Raw genomic sequence first — 14771 nt, 5'->3', positions numbered from 1 at the left:
GAGAGAGAGAGTACATGACAGGGGAGAGGGTCAGAGGGAGAAGCAGGCTCCTTGCCGAGCAGGGAGCCCAATGCGGGACTCGATCCCGGCACTCCAGGATCATGACCTGAGCCGAAGGCAGTCACTTAACCAACTGAGCCACCCAGGTGCCCAAGTTTAAAATTTTCAAGTAGAACAATGAGTTTACAAAAATTCATTTACTATATACTAAAGTTCTTTAAAAAACAAGTAACACTGATTTGATTACAAATTAGTATGTGGGAAAAATAGAATTTCTATATTAAGAAACCAAAGTATCAAGTATATTTAAGAAACTAAGAATATTAATTGCTGAATTTAAATTTATGCTGAAAGAATTTCTAGTTTCTTAAAACCTAGATTTAGAAAGTTTTAAAGTTTCCACTACATCCCTCAATCACAAATTAAAATCCCTAAAATTAGCTAGAATATTGAAATTAATTAAAAAATCACTGTGCTGTATAAATTATCAAAATCTTAACAAATACAAGATTAAAGAGGGGTGCCTGGGTGGCTCAATCAGTTGAGTGGCCGATACTTGATTTCAGCTCAGGTCATGATCTCAAGGTCCTGGAATCAAGCCCTGGGTGGTCAGCTAGAAGTAGGTCTAAGGATTCTCCCTCCCCCTTTCCCGTTGCCCCTCCCCCGACTTGTGCACGTGGCTCTAAAATAAACGGGTAAATCTTAAAAAAAAAAAAAAGATTAGTGAGATTTTACTACACCTTAAGGCCATTAACCCCCTAGAACCTTGCGGATGAACCCTTACAGAGAGTCTGGTAGTCCAACACAGGCATTATATAGCTGAAAAAAGCAAGGCAGGTGAATCAGTGTAAGTGTCTGAGACTTGTTTTCCATCTCCAAGCGCCCTTGTTTTTTTTTAACTAATTGCTCTATGGCTTCTGAAACATCACTGAACAGGGTATAATATTTTCATTTAGAGGCCAGTTACTCAATAGTATTTTAGTGCCTATTGTGTGTATGACAATGTTTCAGGAAAGGAATCTTCAATACTCAAATAACTCTATGAAGAACACCTTTTGCTACAATGTAAGTTCCATGAGGGCAGAGATCCTTATTTTGTTTAGTTTTATTGCCCCTGAGCCTGGAAGTTAAGTGGTGCTCAATAAATATTTGTGAAATGAATAAAGTCTACTGGGACTAGTGGTTACTACAAAATGCAAACCTTTGAAATGAGAGTAACTATCATATTTTAATAGGTCTTAAAGACCTTTCCAAGTTTTTACAAACCTTACTTACCTTCAGATTTTAATTTTGTAAGAACAAAAATCAGGTAGTTGTTAAAATCTGGATATTGATTGAGTTGTTCCAGTTTCTAGAACAAACAGTAGTTAAGGAAACTTCTCAATGTAATCTAAGGAAAAAATTAAGCGTTTAAAATCAAGAATCCCTTTCATGATATTTTTAATCTAGCATTCTTTTAAGAAGAATGAAGTTACCTTATTAAAACCATCAACACACTATTCCAAGCGCACACTAATGGTTATGTTAAATCTCCTAGGCGCTTTATGGCTGAAATATTAAACTCAATACTTTATATCAATTATATTCATTACAACATAAGCCAAGTTTCACCTTCAGAATGCTCAACATAGCAAAAAAACTTTCAAAACAGAATTTTTTATTTATTTGACTTTAAAAACTTAATCAGAATGGTATTTAGGTATAAAAATAATGACAAAAATGAAAAGCATTCCAAAGAAAACAGGTCTTTAAAGATCATTTAGAGAAATTAACTTTATAAAAATGCCACTTATACACAAATCTATGTATCAAGTCTAATACTATTACATAAGGTCAGTATGAAATTACTGAATTGCAATAGTTCTACAATTGTCCACACCTCCCCAAAATCTAACATTTCTAGTGACTTAAATTTGCAGGTATTTCATTCTGTTGGCTGTCAACAGTAACATAATGTTCTATTTTATCTTTCTTCACGCCCTCTTAACATCTAATATTCTTAATAATACTAATTGTTTTATTAGACAGAAATATTCAAATGTTTTTACTGAGATCTAAAAGTTTTTTTATTTAAACCCATGGTACAAGCTCTAGGTACATTGTATTAGCTATTTATTTCATACTAGAATACCCTCAATAGTTAGTGGTCAGAACATTAAATAAACTAGCAAAAGACATTCTCTAGAAAATTTCCCAAGTCTACTTTCTTTGACCAAGAAAAAACCACTGGTTTCTTTCTTTAGTAAATAGCCAATATTAACAAGATGATGTGCTAATTTTTCATAAAAACTTCCTTGTAAGATTTACTTTCTTAGAACTTGGGCGATCTACCCATATTACTAATAGTCTTGCAAAAGGTGCTCACGCCTATACAAAAACAACAATAAAATAAATGCTTCCTAAGGACACACAAAAGAACAAAGTCATCCATCATTAGGCACTTTGAAAATATAAAGCAACGTGTATTTTTATTTGTCTACTGAAATTTAATTTGTTCCTTATGCAGAAGGCATACTATGCTCCAGGCCCACAGAATAAACTAAAATTGTCAGCCCAAGCACAGTACCGGACATATAAAAGGTATTTAATAAATACATACCAAAACAGGAAATAATGATATATAGTACTATAGAAGAAATTACAAGATGGTTATGGGCTTGGCTTAACTTAAGAAATAACTGTCGTACAATTACCTGTAATTCATTAAATGTCAACTTCTATCATTCCTACAGCCATGACAACACAAATTAAGTCTGGGCTACAGCAAGGCTTCAGATACAAGGTCCAACACACCCCAAAGCTACCATTCTTACCTCAGTATTAGCAGCATTATACCCTCCGGTTTTAAATTAGTACATTAACTAAAAAGCTAGGTACTTCCTCACCTATTTAAAGTTTTAACTTACAGCAATGCAGTACTTCTTCGACTTCAAAACTTATCTACCAGAGTTTCTCACGGAATTGTATATAATTTCACCTTTACAGTGTATTATATTCAAATAAGCCTAAACTACACTAAAGAGCTTACTTACCAAATTCTATAGTTTTGCTGTTCACTAATAGAAATCAAATTGTTTCTGCAAAAACAGCAGCTTTTAAGTTTTTTTTTTAAAGAATCCCTTAGCCTCAAAGGAACAGACTAAATAAGCTAATGAAAAAGCTTATTTATGACTGGGTGAATCCATCTCCTTTATCCTATCCAGTAAGAGCTCTTTCATTTGTCCACCGTTCAGGGCACCACAGACAGCACACAAGGCAGAGATTTTGCTGCTGCTTTTAACCTTTTCGGTCTCTAAAACCGTAGCAATATGACCGCTACCCCAGGAAACTCGGTAAACACGGAGTAACTGAGCAGTCAGCCTTTGAGCCAAAAGGACTATTTCACTAGGGAGCCAGGAAGCTTGCAACAGGTGTGAGCAAGAGCAGCTCCGGGATGAGACCTGAGGACCCCCCGCCCCCCAACTTGCAGGTTTCCAGCACTTTTAAGGCAGGGGCCTCGAAGAAACCCCAGGCCCAACGCGGCGGCAGTTTAAACCCCGCGCCAGCTCCACCCCATTTCTGGCGACGCTCGGCCCTCCACCCGGACTCTCGCTCGGCCCGCCGCCCCCTCGGCGCGGAGCGCATTGTCTGGGGCCGGGGTCCGCGCCGCCCCCGGGCCGCGCCCGCCCGCGCAGCTCTCCACCCCAAGGGCAGGTTAGCGGTGGGCGGGCGGGGACGTGGCGGCCCGGCTGGAGCACATGTCGCGATCGCGGGCGGCGGCTGGGAGCCCCCGCCTCCCGCGGGCCGGAAGCCGGCGGCAGCACCCCAGACCGGGCTCGAGGGCCGCGTGCGCGAGGCGCCGGGCAGGAGCTGCGGCGGCGGGCGGGCCTCTCCCCGCGGGCGGGCGGGCGGGCGGAGGGCGGAGGGATCCGGGGAGCGGGAGGAGGGGGAGGGGCGGCAGGCGCTACCCGGCCGCCGGGAGCGGGCCCCGCGCGGGGCGAGCCGCGCGGGCGGCGGCAAGGCCTCGGAAAGGATACTTGTTGCACGGTTCTCTGGATGGTGGTGTCTGGGGACTGGGACTCCTTCAGCAGCTGCAGGATTTGCTGAAGCCCTTGCTCGTCAGGTTTCCACTCATACTCCATCTTGGTTTGCTGCAAATAAAGCCAGACACAGGAAGAGACGGAGCAAATGTTACTCCCCGTGCACAGGCCCGAGGGCTTCCCGCGCCGAGCAACCCCCCTTTCCCCGCCAGAACGACCCCTTTACTCCCCAGACGCCTCGGACCTGCTTGGGGTGCCCCGAAAGAAGTCTCGGACGGCGAAACCCGGGGGAACTGATCCTAGCAGCTCGGCCGCCAACGTCTGGTGCTGCTGCTGCCGCCGCGGCCGCCGAGCGCAAGGAGCCGACCAGACTGAGTCACCGCGAATTTGCAATCTGGCCCCTAGATCCGCTCACGGGAGCCCCCTGGGTCCTAGTGCCACGCAGTTTTCTCCAACCCAACCCAACTGGAGTTCTGTCCAGATTATTACTGATTAAAGGACTCATCAGAAGTCGAGTTCTTATCGAAACCCTACGAAACACCTGAAGAGATCTGATTTTGGGTTAGTCATTTTAAGTTAACATAGTGAATAATGAACAATGACTGGAATAGGGAAAAAAGCCTGATAATTCCTGACAATACTTAGAAAAAATTAAAAAGTTTACATTTCAACTTGATATACATAGCACTAATATTTGGTCTAAAATATTAAATTTGTATTGTAATCACAACCCACACCTCGATAAACAATGTTGCATTTACATGTGCAGAACGTGACTGAAAAAACTGCATTCTTTTATGAACTTCTGAACTCAAGTGAAATAAATTCCATCTGAAATAACCACATTTCACAATTAAGGACTTGGGGTGAGGGAAAAACAAGAAAACGTAATTTTATAAGTGGATCGTATTTAATTCCATTAAAGTGTTTTCACATACATTTTCTCATTTCATTCTCAAGCCAACCTGGGGAGGTATTATTAGCTCCCATGTGCCAACTATGGCTCAAAAAGATCTGAGCAAATTACCACGGTTAATTAGTGAAGACTGGGGGGGAGTATAGGTTTCTTAAGCTACTAAGAGTTGCATCTGCTACAATCAGTTGAAACTATTATATCAATGACACAGTTTCATTAAAACTAATGCTTAAACAAAAACAAAACTTAAGAATTGTAAAAACCAAACAGTATGATGAAAGAATATTGCATATGGCTTTATTACTACGTGAGAGTTTGACAGATGAAATTAGTCCCTTCCTAGTAGGAGTCTCTTCCTAGTAGGAGTCCCTTCCCAGCAGGGGTTAAAATTACCTGACCTTAGGGCATGTCTCTAGTTAGCATTGTGTTTTTTTTTTTTTCTTTCCTTTTTTATCTTTTAAACCTTTCCTCTTTCCTTCACCCTTATTTTCTGGTTAATATCTTGTAATGCGGCTTTGCTCACCACCTCCTACAGACTTCTAAACTACCCAAAGTGAAAGCCCAAAAACAAAAACAATAATCATCTAGACATGATATCTGTTAATACTGTGTTTTTATTCCAGTCCTCACTCTGTGTGCTTATATGTACATCATATTTTATAATGGAATTGTCCTGTTTTTTGCCCACCTTCATGTATCATTATTTACTGAATGTATTTTTTTAAAAACATAATCATATTCCCTTGTATTGCTGACGTAATTTTAATACACTTTGATATATACACAACCTATATAAATCAAAGGCAAACAACTAAATGATTACAAACTGAAGATGCCTGTGTAACCAATGCCCATATCAAAATACAGATCATTACCAGTGCCAAGGTCTCCACTGTACCCATTTCCCAGTCATCCAAAGTAATCCCTATTATTAATTTCTATCATTATAGATCTCTCCTCCTTCCCTCTTACTTCAGAAACTTGTTAAAAATTACAAAAATTATAACATCAAACAACATGGTTGTACACATAAAATTTTTTTTTTTAAGATTTATTTATTTGACAGAGAGAGAGACAGTGAGAGAGGGAACACAGCAGGGGGAGTGGGAGAGGGAGAAGCAGGCTTGCTGCGGAGGAGGGAGCCCGATGCAGGGCTGGATCCCAGGACCCTGGGACCATGACCTGAGCCGAAGGCAGATGCTTAACGCCTAAGCCACCCAGGCGCCCCCACATAAAGTTAATTCAATCCTACCTCCAAGCTTATGTCCATGATCGAATCCGTTATAAGTTTGGTATGAATCCTGCTACACCTTTCTTTCTCAAACATACATAGAGTTCTGGTTTTGTTCTGTTTTAGGATCATACTACAAATTATTAATCCTACAACTTTTAAACACATAGTATACCATCATTCCCGGCCAAAGTATAGATTTAACTCATTTTTAATAGCTGCATATGGGTCTTTAGAATGGATAGAACATAATTTGTTCAACCACTTCTTGACTGGCTTCCAGGATGCCTCTACTTTTTTTTTCTTTTTTAACCACAATAAACAACACACACAAAAAATAATCTTCTACTAATGTCTCTACACAGTAGTGGCAACCCAGTGGGACTAATAGACCAAAAGTATGTGCACTTAAAAATTTCTAACAGTTATTACATTACTTTCTAAAAACAGTTATGCAATTCACACTCATCAACAATATGGATGTTTCCCGTATCTTCACCAGCACATTCTTTTAATTTTTGTGAATCTAATGGGTGAAAACTTAATTGCTCCTGATACTGGGGTAGGGGGGCAGGGAGAGGTTAAGAGGAGGGAACCTAAAAATCTGAACTTTAGTTATGAGTTGGAGCTGCAACCATGCACATCACACCAGTGGAGGTGACGTTTGGATAGCCTACTTAACTCCTTAGCTGCCCTTTTGAATAAGTGCAGTTGGGGCCAATAGCAGCCAGTCCAAAAGGCATCTTTATCACATTCATCCTGAGGATGAGTGCCCCATAATATCATTATCATGCTTCTGTCTTTATCCCTGCACCCAAGTATAATTTTTTTTTCCAAACAGTTTAGTATTAAGAACATTTAATTTGATCAGCCTATGATGATGGGATAGGTAGAATGAAGATTCTAACTCAAGTTATTGGGGACAAAAGATTCTCAAAAATATTTGGAAACTGCTTGATAAGGGATCTCAGGTCATTTTGAACTTCTATACCACGTTTTTCTTATTGTGGTAAAATGTACATAAAATTTAGCATTTTAACCATATTAAGTGTACAGTTTAATGGCATCAAGTACGTTCTCATTGTTGTGCAATTACAACCCCTATCTCCAGAACTTACCACATTTTAATAGCCATTAAAATTAGGAAGAATCCTCTGCTAGGGTAGCCAGAGGGATCACAAATCTAGATAACATCTGAAGTACTTCAAGCTAACCGAGGACACCAGAATTCTGAGGCAGAATTCACTAAATAGTAAACTACATCCATAATAAATAGAATATCATGATTAACACTGGCTGTTCTTAAAGTAATTCTTTATACTATTCTTTATTCATGTTGAAGACTAAGATCTAGATGTTTCAAAAAAGGTAAGTAGTACTTCAAATTTTTCTCTTTTACAGTATGCAAATCATGCTGACTGGGCCATGGCATTCCATGGTGACCACCCTCCCCACCAACCAGACTCTTCATTAGGCAAGACAGTTACTTGAACTAGCTAGATAGAAGATGACACCAGAATGGAAAGTAGTCTGCTAAGTTACTCTAAGATACCATTTGGGGCCGTCAGCAAATGAAAGACTCCCAAACTGTTAAGAACTTACAAGTACATAAAAATTTTGAACTTGCCAGAGTTGAAAAATCATGCGAGGTAAAGACACTGGTTGAAAAAAGTAAAAATAAATCTAGTTTCTTCCCTGCTGGAGGGGCTGTAAAATATAGTTTAAAAAGCAGATGGGAGGTCTGGACTCAACCAACCTAAGTTTAAATCCTAGTTCTTCCACTTAGTAGCTGTGAAAACCTGGGCAAGTTAATTAATCTCACTGAAGTTCAGTTTCTCAACTATCAAATGAGACTGTATCAACTCTATAGTAGGATTATACGTACCTGCTTGGCATATGGTATGATTTGAAATATAGTTTGTTTTTTTTTTTTTTAAAGACTTTATTTGAGAGAGAGAGAGAAAGAGAAAGAGACAGAATGTTCAGGGGGAAGAGCAGAGGGAGAAGGAGAAGTGGGCTTCCCGCTCAGCAGGGAGCCCAAAATCATGACCTGAGCCAAAGGCAGATGCTTAACTGAGCCACCCAGGTGCCCCTGAAATATAGTAGTTTTACTTGTCACATCATTGGTTTTCTACTGCCTGCAAGATAAAAATCTAACTTCTTTTTCATGGAAGAGGCCATTCATGATCTGGTTCATCACCTCTAGCAACAGCTTTCTCTCTTATGACTTAACCTCAAACTTTATGCTCCACCAGTACCACCTGAGCCTCTTATACCTCTGAGCCTCTGAATAGGATTTCCTGACTGGAATATTCTCTTTACATTTGACAATTTGGCAAACTCCTTTGCACTCTTCAGAGCTATGCTCATCTATCCAATTTCTAAATATTTATTGAGAGTCTTCCTTGGCACTATGATTAATACTGGATACTATTTTTCTTCCATGGTATTATTCCAGGACTTCCCCATAAGACTTACATGTTTTTTTCATTACAGATCTAAAGTTTATAGCTATCGCCATTTAGGAAACTATCATATTATATTATAATTATTTCCAGTTCTGTCTTAGCAATAGATCATGTATTCCTTGAGAAGAGGGACAGTGTCTTTTGCCCTCTTTGCCTAGCAGAGTCTGATTCAATAAATATTTGTTGAATAAATACTACTGCTGTTGCAATTAATTCAACTGAATATTAAGCTGAGCAACTACCATGTGCTCAATGACCAGCAAAGATTCAAAGGTGAATAAAATATTGTTCTTGCCCTCACTAAACTAAGCTCTGATTTAATGAGAGACAAATGTGTGCTCTATGAATGAAGAATATGAATAAGGTGCAACACGGAGAGAGAGGAACATAAATATATTCTGCCAGGAAAGAGAAACACGCTTTACCCCCCCACCTTTGGTTCAGAGCTTTTTTTCCCTTCTAATTTCAATTATATTCAAAAAAATATTTACTGAGGAGTCAGATGTTTCCACCTCTATGGTGAATTACAAGAATGTGATAACTGTTGCTATCATTGACATAATTTCCCAAAACAGTGAACAACTCCAAAGAACACAAGGCATACTCTTCCTTCAATAGTACAGTAGTTTTATTCCTGGAAAACCCAACATTTAATTAAAATCCTGCAAAAAATTCCATGTGTATATGTAAAATCATGTTAGGCTTTAGGCTAACATTTTTTCACCTATGTGACCATCTAAGTGGGAGAGTCAAAAGTCATTCAGGGCTTAAGATAATTCTTAATGGTAAACATCTAGAATCCCTCAGCCCCACCGACTAAATACCAATAGCACTTCACCAATTCTAGGACCCCCACACTCACCCCAGACAGCAGCACTATGGTAGGAGAACGACTATGGTAGAACAAGTACAAGGGCTGGGGGGACATTAAACTTACCCCTTTAGGAGGTCAGGAAAGAACCTCCCTGAAGAAGTGACTTTTTACCTGAGAATCGAACAGGAATTACCAAAAAATGAACTCTATAATGTATTAAAATTACCTATATTTTGCAGATAAGTAAATTGAGGCACCAAGAAGTTAAATTTAAACTTGCCCAAGGTTACTTACATAATAAACGAAGCCCTGATTCAAACCTAACTAATCTGGCTCCAGAGTCCCGTCTCTAAGCCTCTGATATACTGCCTAACAGAAACATCAATTTCTGTAAACTGGGAAACTAACTGTAAATAAAACCATTTGTATTCTAAAGGAATAACATATATTTGATACCTTTGCCATGAGGTAAAAGAGAAAAGTAAAAATCATATTTCACTATTATAAAATAAATAAATAAAAGCAATAAACAGAGCAGTATGTATATGGGAACATATAATAAAAATGAGATATTTCAATAGTGCTGAGTACACAAGTTCAAGATATTCTAAATCTAATCTTTATAACAACGCTTTGTTGTAACTAGGTGGTATTATCTTCATTTGACAAACAGATAAAACAAAATACAACTTAAGTCATTTGCTGAATGTGAATCAGATTTGTAGACTTCCAAAGTCAATGTCTCTTATACTGGCTTTTTACAAAAAGATGCTATGATGAACAAGGAAGAAAAAAAAATTAGAGATATCCAAAGGGCTAAGAAGAGACTATTTTTTTTTAAAAAGATACTTAATAAAATTTTTATGAGAACTCAATCAAAGTTCAGGTATGAGAGAAAAAAAGGCAAAATCTAAAGGTAGCAGATTATTAATAACTTAAAAAATGAGGTGTTTTAATGTCAAAGAATCAAAATGTCAACAGGCTTGTTAAATTATAGCTATCAGTGAATCTACAAAGTCCTTTAAGAGATTCTATAAAGTAATCAGAGATCAAGGCTCAGGAACGAAAAACAGAAAAAGCAAAACCCAACTGTGCAGCCCAAGCTATTTGAAAGGCGCTCAGATTAAAGAGAAGGGACCACAGCATATGGCTCCTCCGATGTTACAAGGTGTGAGGCACATAACAGGTTTTAAATCATCCCTGATTGATTGAATGATCTAGTTCACTTCTAAGAATTATGCTAAGAGGTTAAAATTGTAATCCTCAGGCATTACAATTTATTGTCATCTAAAAGCAAAAAAGATTAACAACAAAAAAGAAAAGGGAAAACAGGTACTAAGGGAAATTTAAATAAATATATTCTTAGAGTGCCCTTTCAGGAAGACCTTTAAAGATGACTAGACATGTGACTCAAATACTTTACAAACATTAAAAAATAAATAAAAAAAAAGGAGTCTAGTATCAGAGTGAACAGATGGTAAGAAGGAAAACCCGATCTCAAAACCCAATCCAATCTACAACCAGGTACTTCCCATATACTTCAGCTCATTTAATATTCACAACAGCAGTATGAGGTAGATATTAACTCCATTTTGTATTAACTGAGGTTGAGGGAGGTTAAGTACTTGCCTGGCCAGTGTGTGGCAGATTGGGCATTTAAAACCAAATATGTGTGATTTCAAAGTCTCAACTGTGCCTAGTAATAACAGCAACCCTGTTATCATTTACGGAGCACTTCTACGTGCGAGTTATTACACTAAGTGCTTTAAATGTATCATCTCATTGAATTCCACGAGTAGGGACTATTATCATTTCCATTTTACAGAAAAGGAACAGGCTTAAGTCAAGTTAAGTATATCCAAGGTCACAGAGGTCATAATGAACAAAGGCAAGTCCTAAGCCCAGATGTACCTGACTCCAGAGCCTGTCCACTGAAGCATGCTGTTGTATTATTCTCATTCTGCCACTTTCATGGACATGTGACTAACCATTAACAGAACTCTTGGCTAGACTTCTTGAGTAGACTTCTCTTTTCCATGCATAACCAAAAATTCAGTAACTCTATTGATTAGTGTCTACCTTCTTCAGTTCAGGTGTGGTTAACTGCACCTTGCTTTTCAGAGTTTTAACTCCTCTTTCCAGAGTTTAAACTTTTCTTTTTCTTAAGTTTTATTTATTTAAGTTGTCTCTACACCCAATATGGGGCTCGAACTCATAACTTTGAGATCAGGTTACACACGCTTCAAAATGAGCCAGTCAGGCGCTACAGAGTTTAAACTACTCATTTTTATTTTTATTTATTTTTTAAATTTATGGACTAGTTTATTATAAAGGCACTATATCAAAATACCTTTAATACATACCTACTATCTTTACTTCACAGCCCAAGCACAAAAATTCACACTGGTTTTAAAATCACGTTAGCGAAATGTGTTCATTACACACAAAGGTTTTCTTAAATTTTATGTCTATACAGATCAGGAAACTATGGTTCTCCATACTAAGTCATCTCTATACATCAAACTTGAGTTAACTATCTAGTTGAAAATAGTTGGCAATTAATTGGAATAGTAAGATAATGCAAAATATGCCTGTGGGGGGTTGCTTATTAATATTGACCTTAAAGAACTATACAGTTAATTTGCATATTTTGGTCTGATGTCTTTGTGAAGCTTTATCTTCTTTCAAAATGGTAAACTATTTTTATTATTAGTTTCAGAGGTGGAGGTCAGTGATTCATCAATCATATAATACCTGGTGCTCCTTACATCTCACGCCCTCCTTAATGCCCATCACCCAGTTACCGCATCCCCTCACCCCCCTTCCCTCCAGCAACCTTCAGTTTGTTTCCTAGATTAAGAGTCTCTTATGGTTTGTCTCCCTCTCTGATTTCGTCTTATTTTTTCCTTTCTTCCCCTATGATCCTCGGTTTTGTTTCTTAAATTCCACATATGAATGAGGTCATATAATTGTCCTTCTCTGATTGACTTATTTTGCTTAGTATAATACCCTCTAGTTCCGTCCATGTCATTGCAAATGGCAAGATTTCTTTTTTTTTGATGGCTGAGTAGTATTCCAGTGTGTGTGTGTGGTGTGTGTGTGTGTGTGTGTATACGTCTATCTCATATCTTTTTTAACCATTCATCTGTCAATGGACATCTGGGCTCCTATAGTTTGGCTACTGTGATCATTGCTGTTATGAACACTGGGGTGTACATGCCCCTTCAGATCACTACATTTGTATCTTTGGGGTAAATACCCAGTAGTGCAATTGCTGGGTTGTAGGGTAGCTCTATTTTCAACCCTCTGAGGAACCTCCATACTGTTTTCCAGAGTGGCTGCACCAGCTTGCATTCCTACCAACAGTGTAAGAGAGTTCTCCTTTCTCTGCACCCTCGCCAACATCTGTTCTTTCCTAACTTGTTAATTTTAGCCATTCTGACTGGTGTGAGGTGGTATCTCATTGTGGTTTTGATTTTATTTCCCTGATGCCAAGTGATGTTGAGCATTTTTTCATGTGTCTGTTGGCCATTTGCAGGTCTTCTTTGGAAAAATGTCTGTTCATGTCTTCTGCTCATTTCTTGATTGGATTAGTTGTTATTTGGGTGTTGAGTTTGATAAGTTCTTTATAGATTTTGGATACTAGCCCTTTATCTGATAATACATTTCCAACTATCTTCTCCCCTTCTTTCATTTGCCTTTCAGTTTTGTTGACTGTTTCCTTTGCTGTGAAAAAGCTTTTTATCTTGATAAAGTTCCAATAGTTCATTTTTGCCTTTGTTTCGCTTGCCTTTGGAGACGTGTCTATCAAGAAGTTGCTGCGGCTGAGGTCGAAGAGGTTGCTGCCTGTGTTCTCTTCTAGGATATTAATGGATTCTGTCTCACATTTTGGTCTTTCATCCATTTTGAGTCTATTTTTGTGTATGGTGTAAGAAAATGGACCAGTTTTATTCTTCTGCATGTGGCTGTCCAATTTTCCCAACACCATTTGTTGAAGAGACTGTCTTTTTTCTATTGGACATTGTTTCCTGCTTTGTTGAAGATTAGCTGACCACAGAGTTGAGGGTCCATTTCTGGGCTCTCTATTCTGTTCCATTGATCTGTGTCTGTTTTTGTGCCAGTATCATACTGTCTTGATGATGACAGGTTTGTAATACAGCTTGAAGTCTGGAATTGTGATGCCACCAGCATTGCTTTTCTTTTTCAACATTCCTTTGGCTATTTGGGTTTTTTTCTGGTTCCATATAAATTTTAGGATTATTTGTTCCAGCTCTGTGAAAAAAGTTGATGGTATTTTGATAGGTATTGCATTGAATATACAGATTGCTCTACATAGCATAAACATTTTAACAACATTTGTTCTTCCAATCCATGAGCATGGAACGTTTTTCCATTTCTTTGTGTCTTCCTCAATTTCTTTCATGAGTGTTCTATAATTTTCTGAGTACAGATTCTTTGCCTCTTTGGTTAGATTTATTCCTAGGTATCTTATGGTTTTGGGTGCATTTGTAAATGGTGTTGACTCCTTAATTTCTCTTTCTTCTGTCTCACTGTTAGTGGATAGAAATGCAATTGATTTCTGCGCATTGATTTTATATTCCTGCCACTTTGCTGAATTCCTGTATGAGTTCTAGCAATTTTGCGGTGGAGTTTTTTGGGTTTTCCACATAGAGCATCATGTCATCTGCAAAGAGTGAGAGTTTGACTTCTTTGCCAATTCAGATGCCTTTTATTTTTGTTGTCTAATTGCTGAGGCTAGGACTTCTAATACTATGTTGAATAGCAGTGGTGATAGTGGACATTCCTGCTGTGTTCTTGACCTTAGGGGAAAAGCTCTCAGTTTTTTTCCCATTGAGAATGATATTCGCTGTGGGTTTTTCATAGATGGCTTTTATGCTATTGAGGTATATACCCTCTATCCCTATGCTGTGAAGAGTTTTAATCGAGAAAGGATGCTGTACTTTGTCAAATGCTTTTTCTGCATCTATCGAGAGGATCATATGGTTCTTGTCCTTTCTTTTATTAAGGTATTGTATCACATCGATTGATTTGCAGATGTTGAACCACCTTTGCAGCCCAGGAATAAATCTCACTTGGCTGTGGTGAATAATGCACTGTTGGATCCTACTGGCTAGTATTTTGGTGAGAATTTTTGCATCCATGTTCATCATGGATATTGGTCTGTAATTCTTTTGGTTGGGGTCTTTGTCTGGTTTTGGGATCAAGGTAATGCTGGCCTCATAGAAAGAGTTTGGAAGTTTTCCTTCCATTTCTATTTTTTTTCCATTTCTATTTTTTTTCCATTTCTATTTTTTGAAACAGC

At 38.4% G+C, this 14771-nt stretch overlaps 1 protein-coding gene across 3 annotated transcripts in view; it reads right to left on the bottom strand.

Moving 5' to 3' along the window:
* The window catches only part of TNPO1 (transportin 1), an 86954-nt gene that overhangs the window by 48637 nt on the left and 23546 nt on the right, over nucleotides 1-14771 (bottom strand). For 2 of the 3 annotated variants that reach the window (XM_028089614.2, XM_028089615.2), the window contains exons 2-3: nucleotides 4017-4130; nucleotides 1276-1351 (exon numbers count right to left, since the gene is read on the bottom strand). In XM_028089614.2, coding sequence (XP_027945415.1) covers nucleotides 1276-1351; nucleotides 4017-4130 — 190 coding nt within the window. Of the gene's footprint in view, nucleotides 1-1275; nucleotides 1352-4016; nucleotides 4131-4263; nucleotides 4393-14771 lie in introns of those variants that run through there. The other variant, XM_028089616.2, reaches the window with a different exon arrangement.

Source organism: Eumetopias jubatus, unplaced genomic scaffold (assembly GCF_037043125.1).
Source record: "Eumetopias jubatus isolate StellerSeaLion01/CBP00866 unplaced genomic scaffold, mEumJub1_p1.0 scaffold_5, whole genome shotgun sequence".
NCBI lineage: Eukaryota > Metazoa > Chordata > Mammalia > Carnivora > Otariidae > Eumetopias > Eumetopias jubatus.
This window is presented reverse-complemented; position numbering and strand designations above follow the sequence as displayed.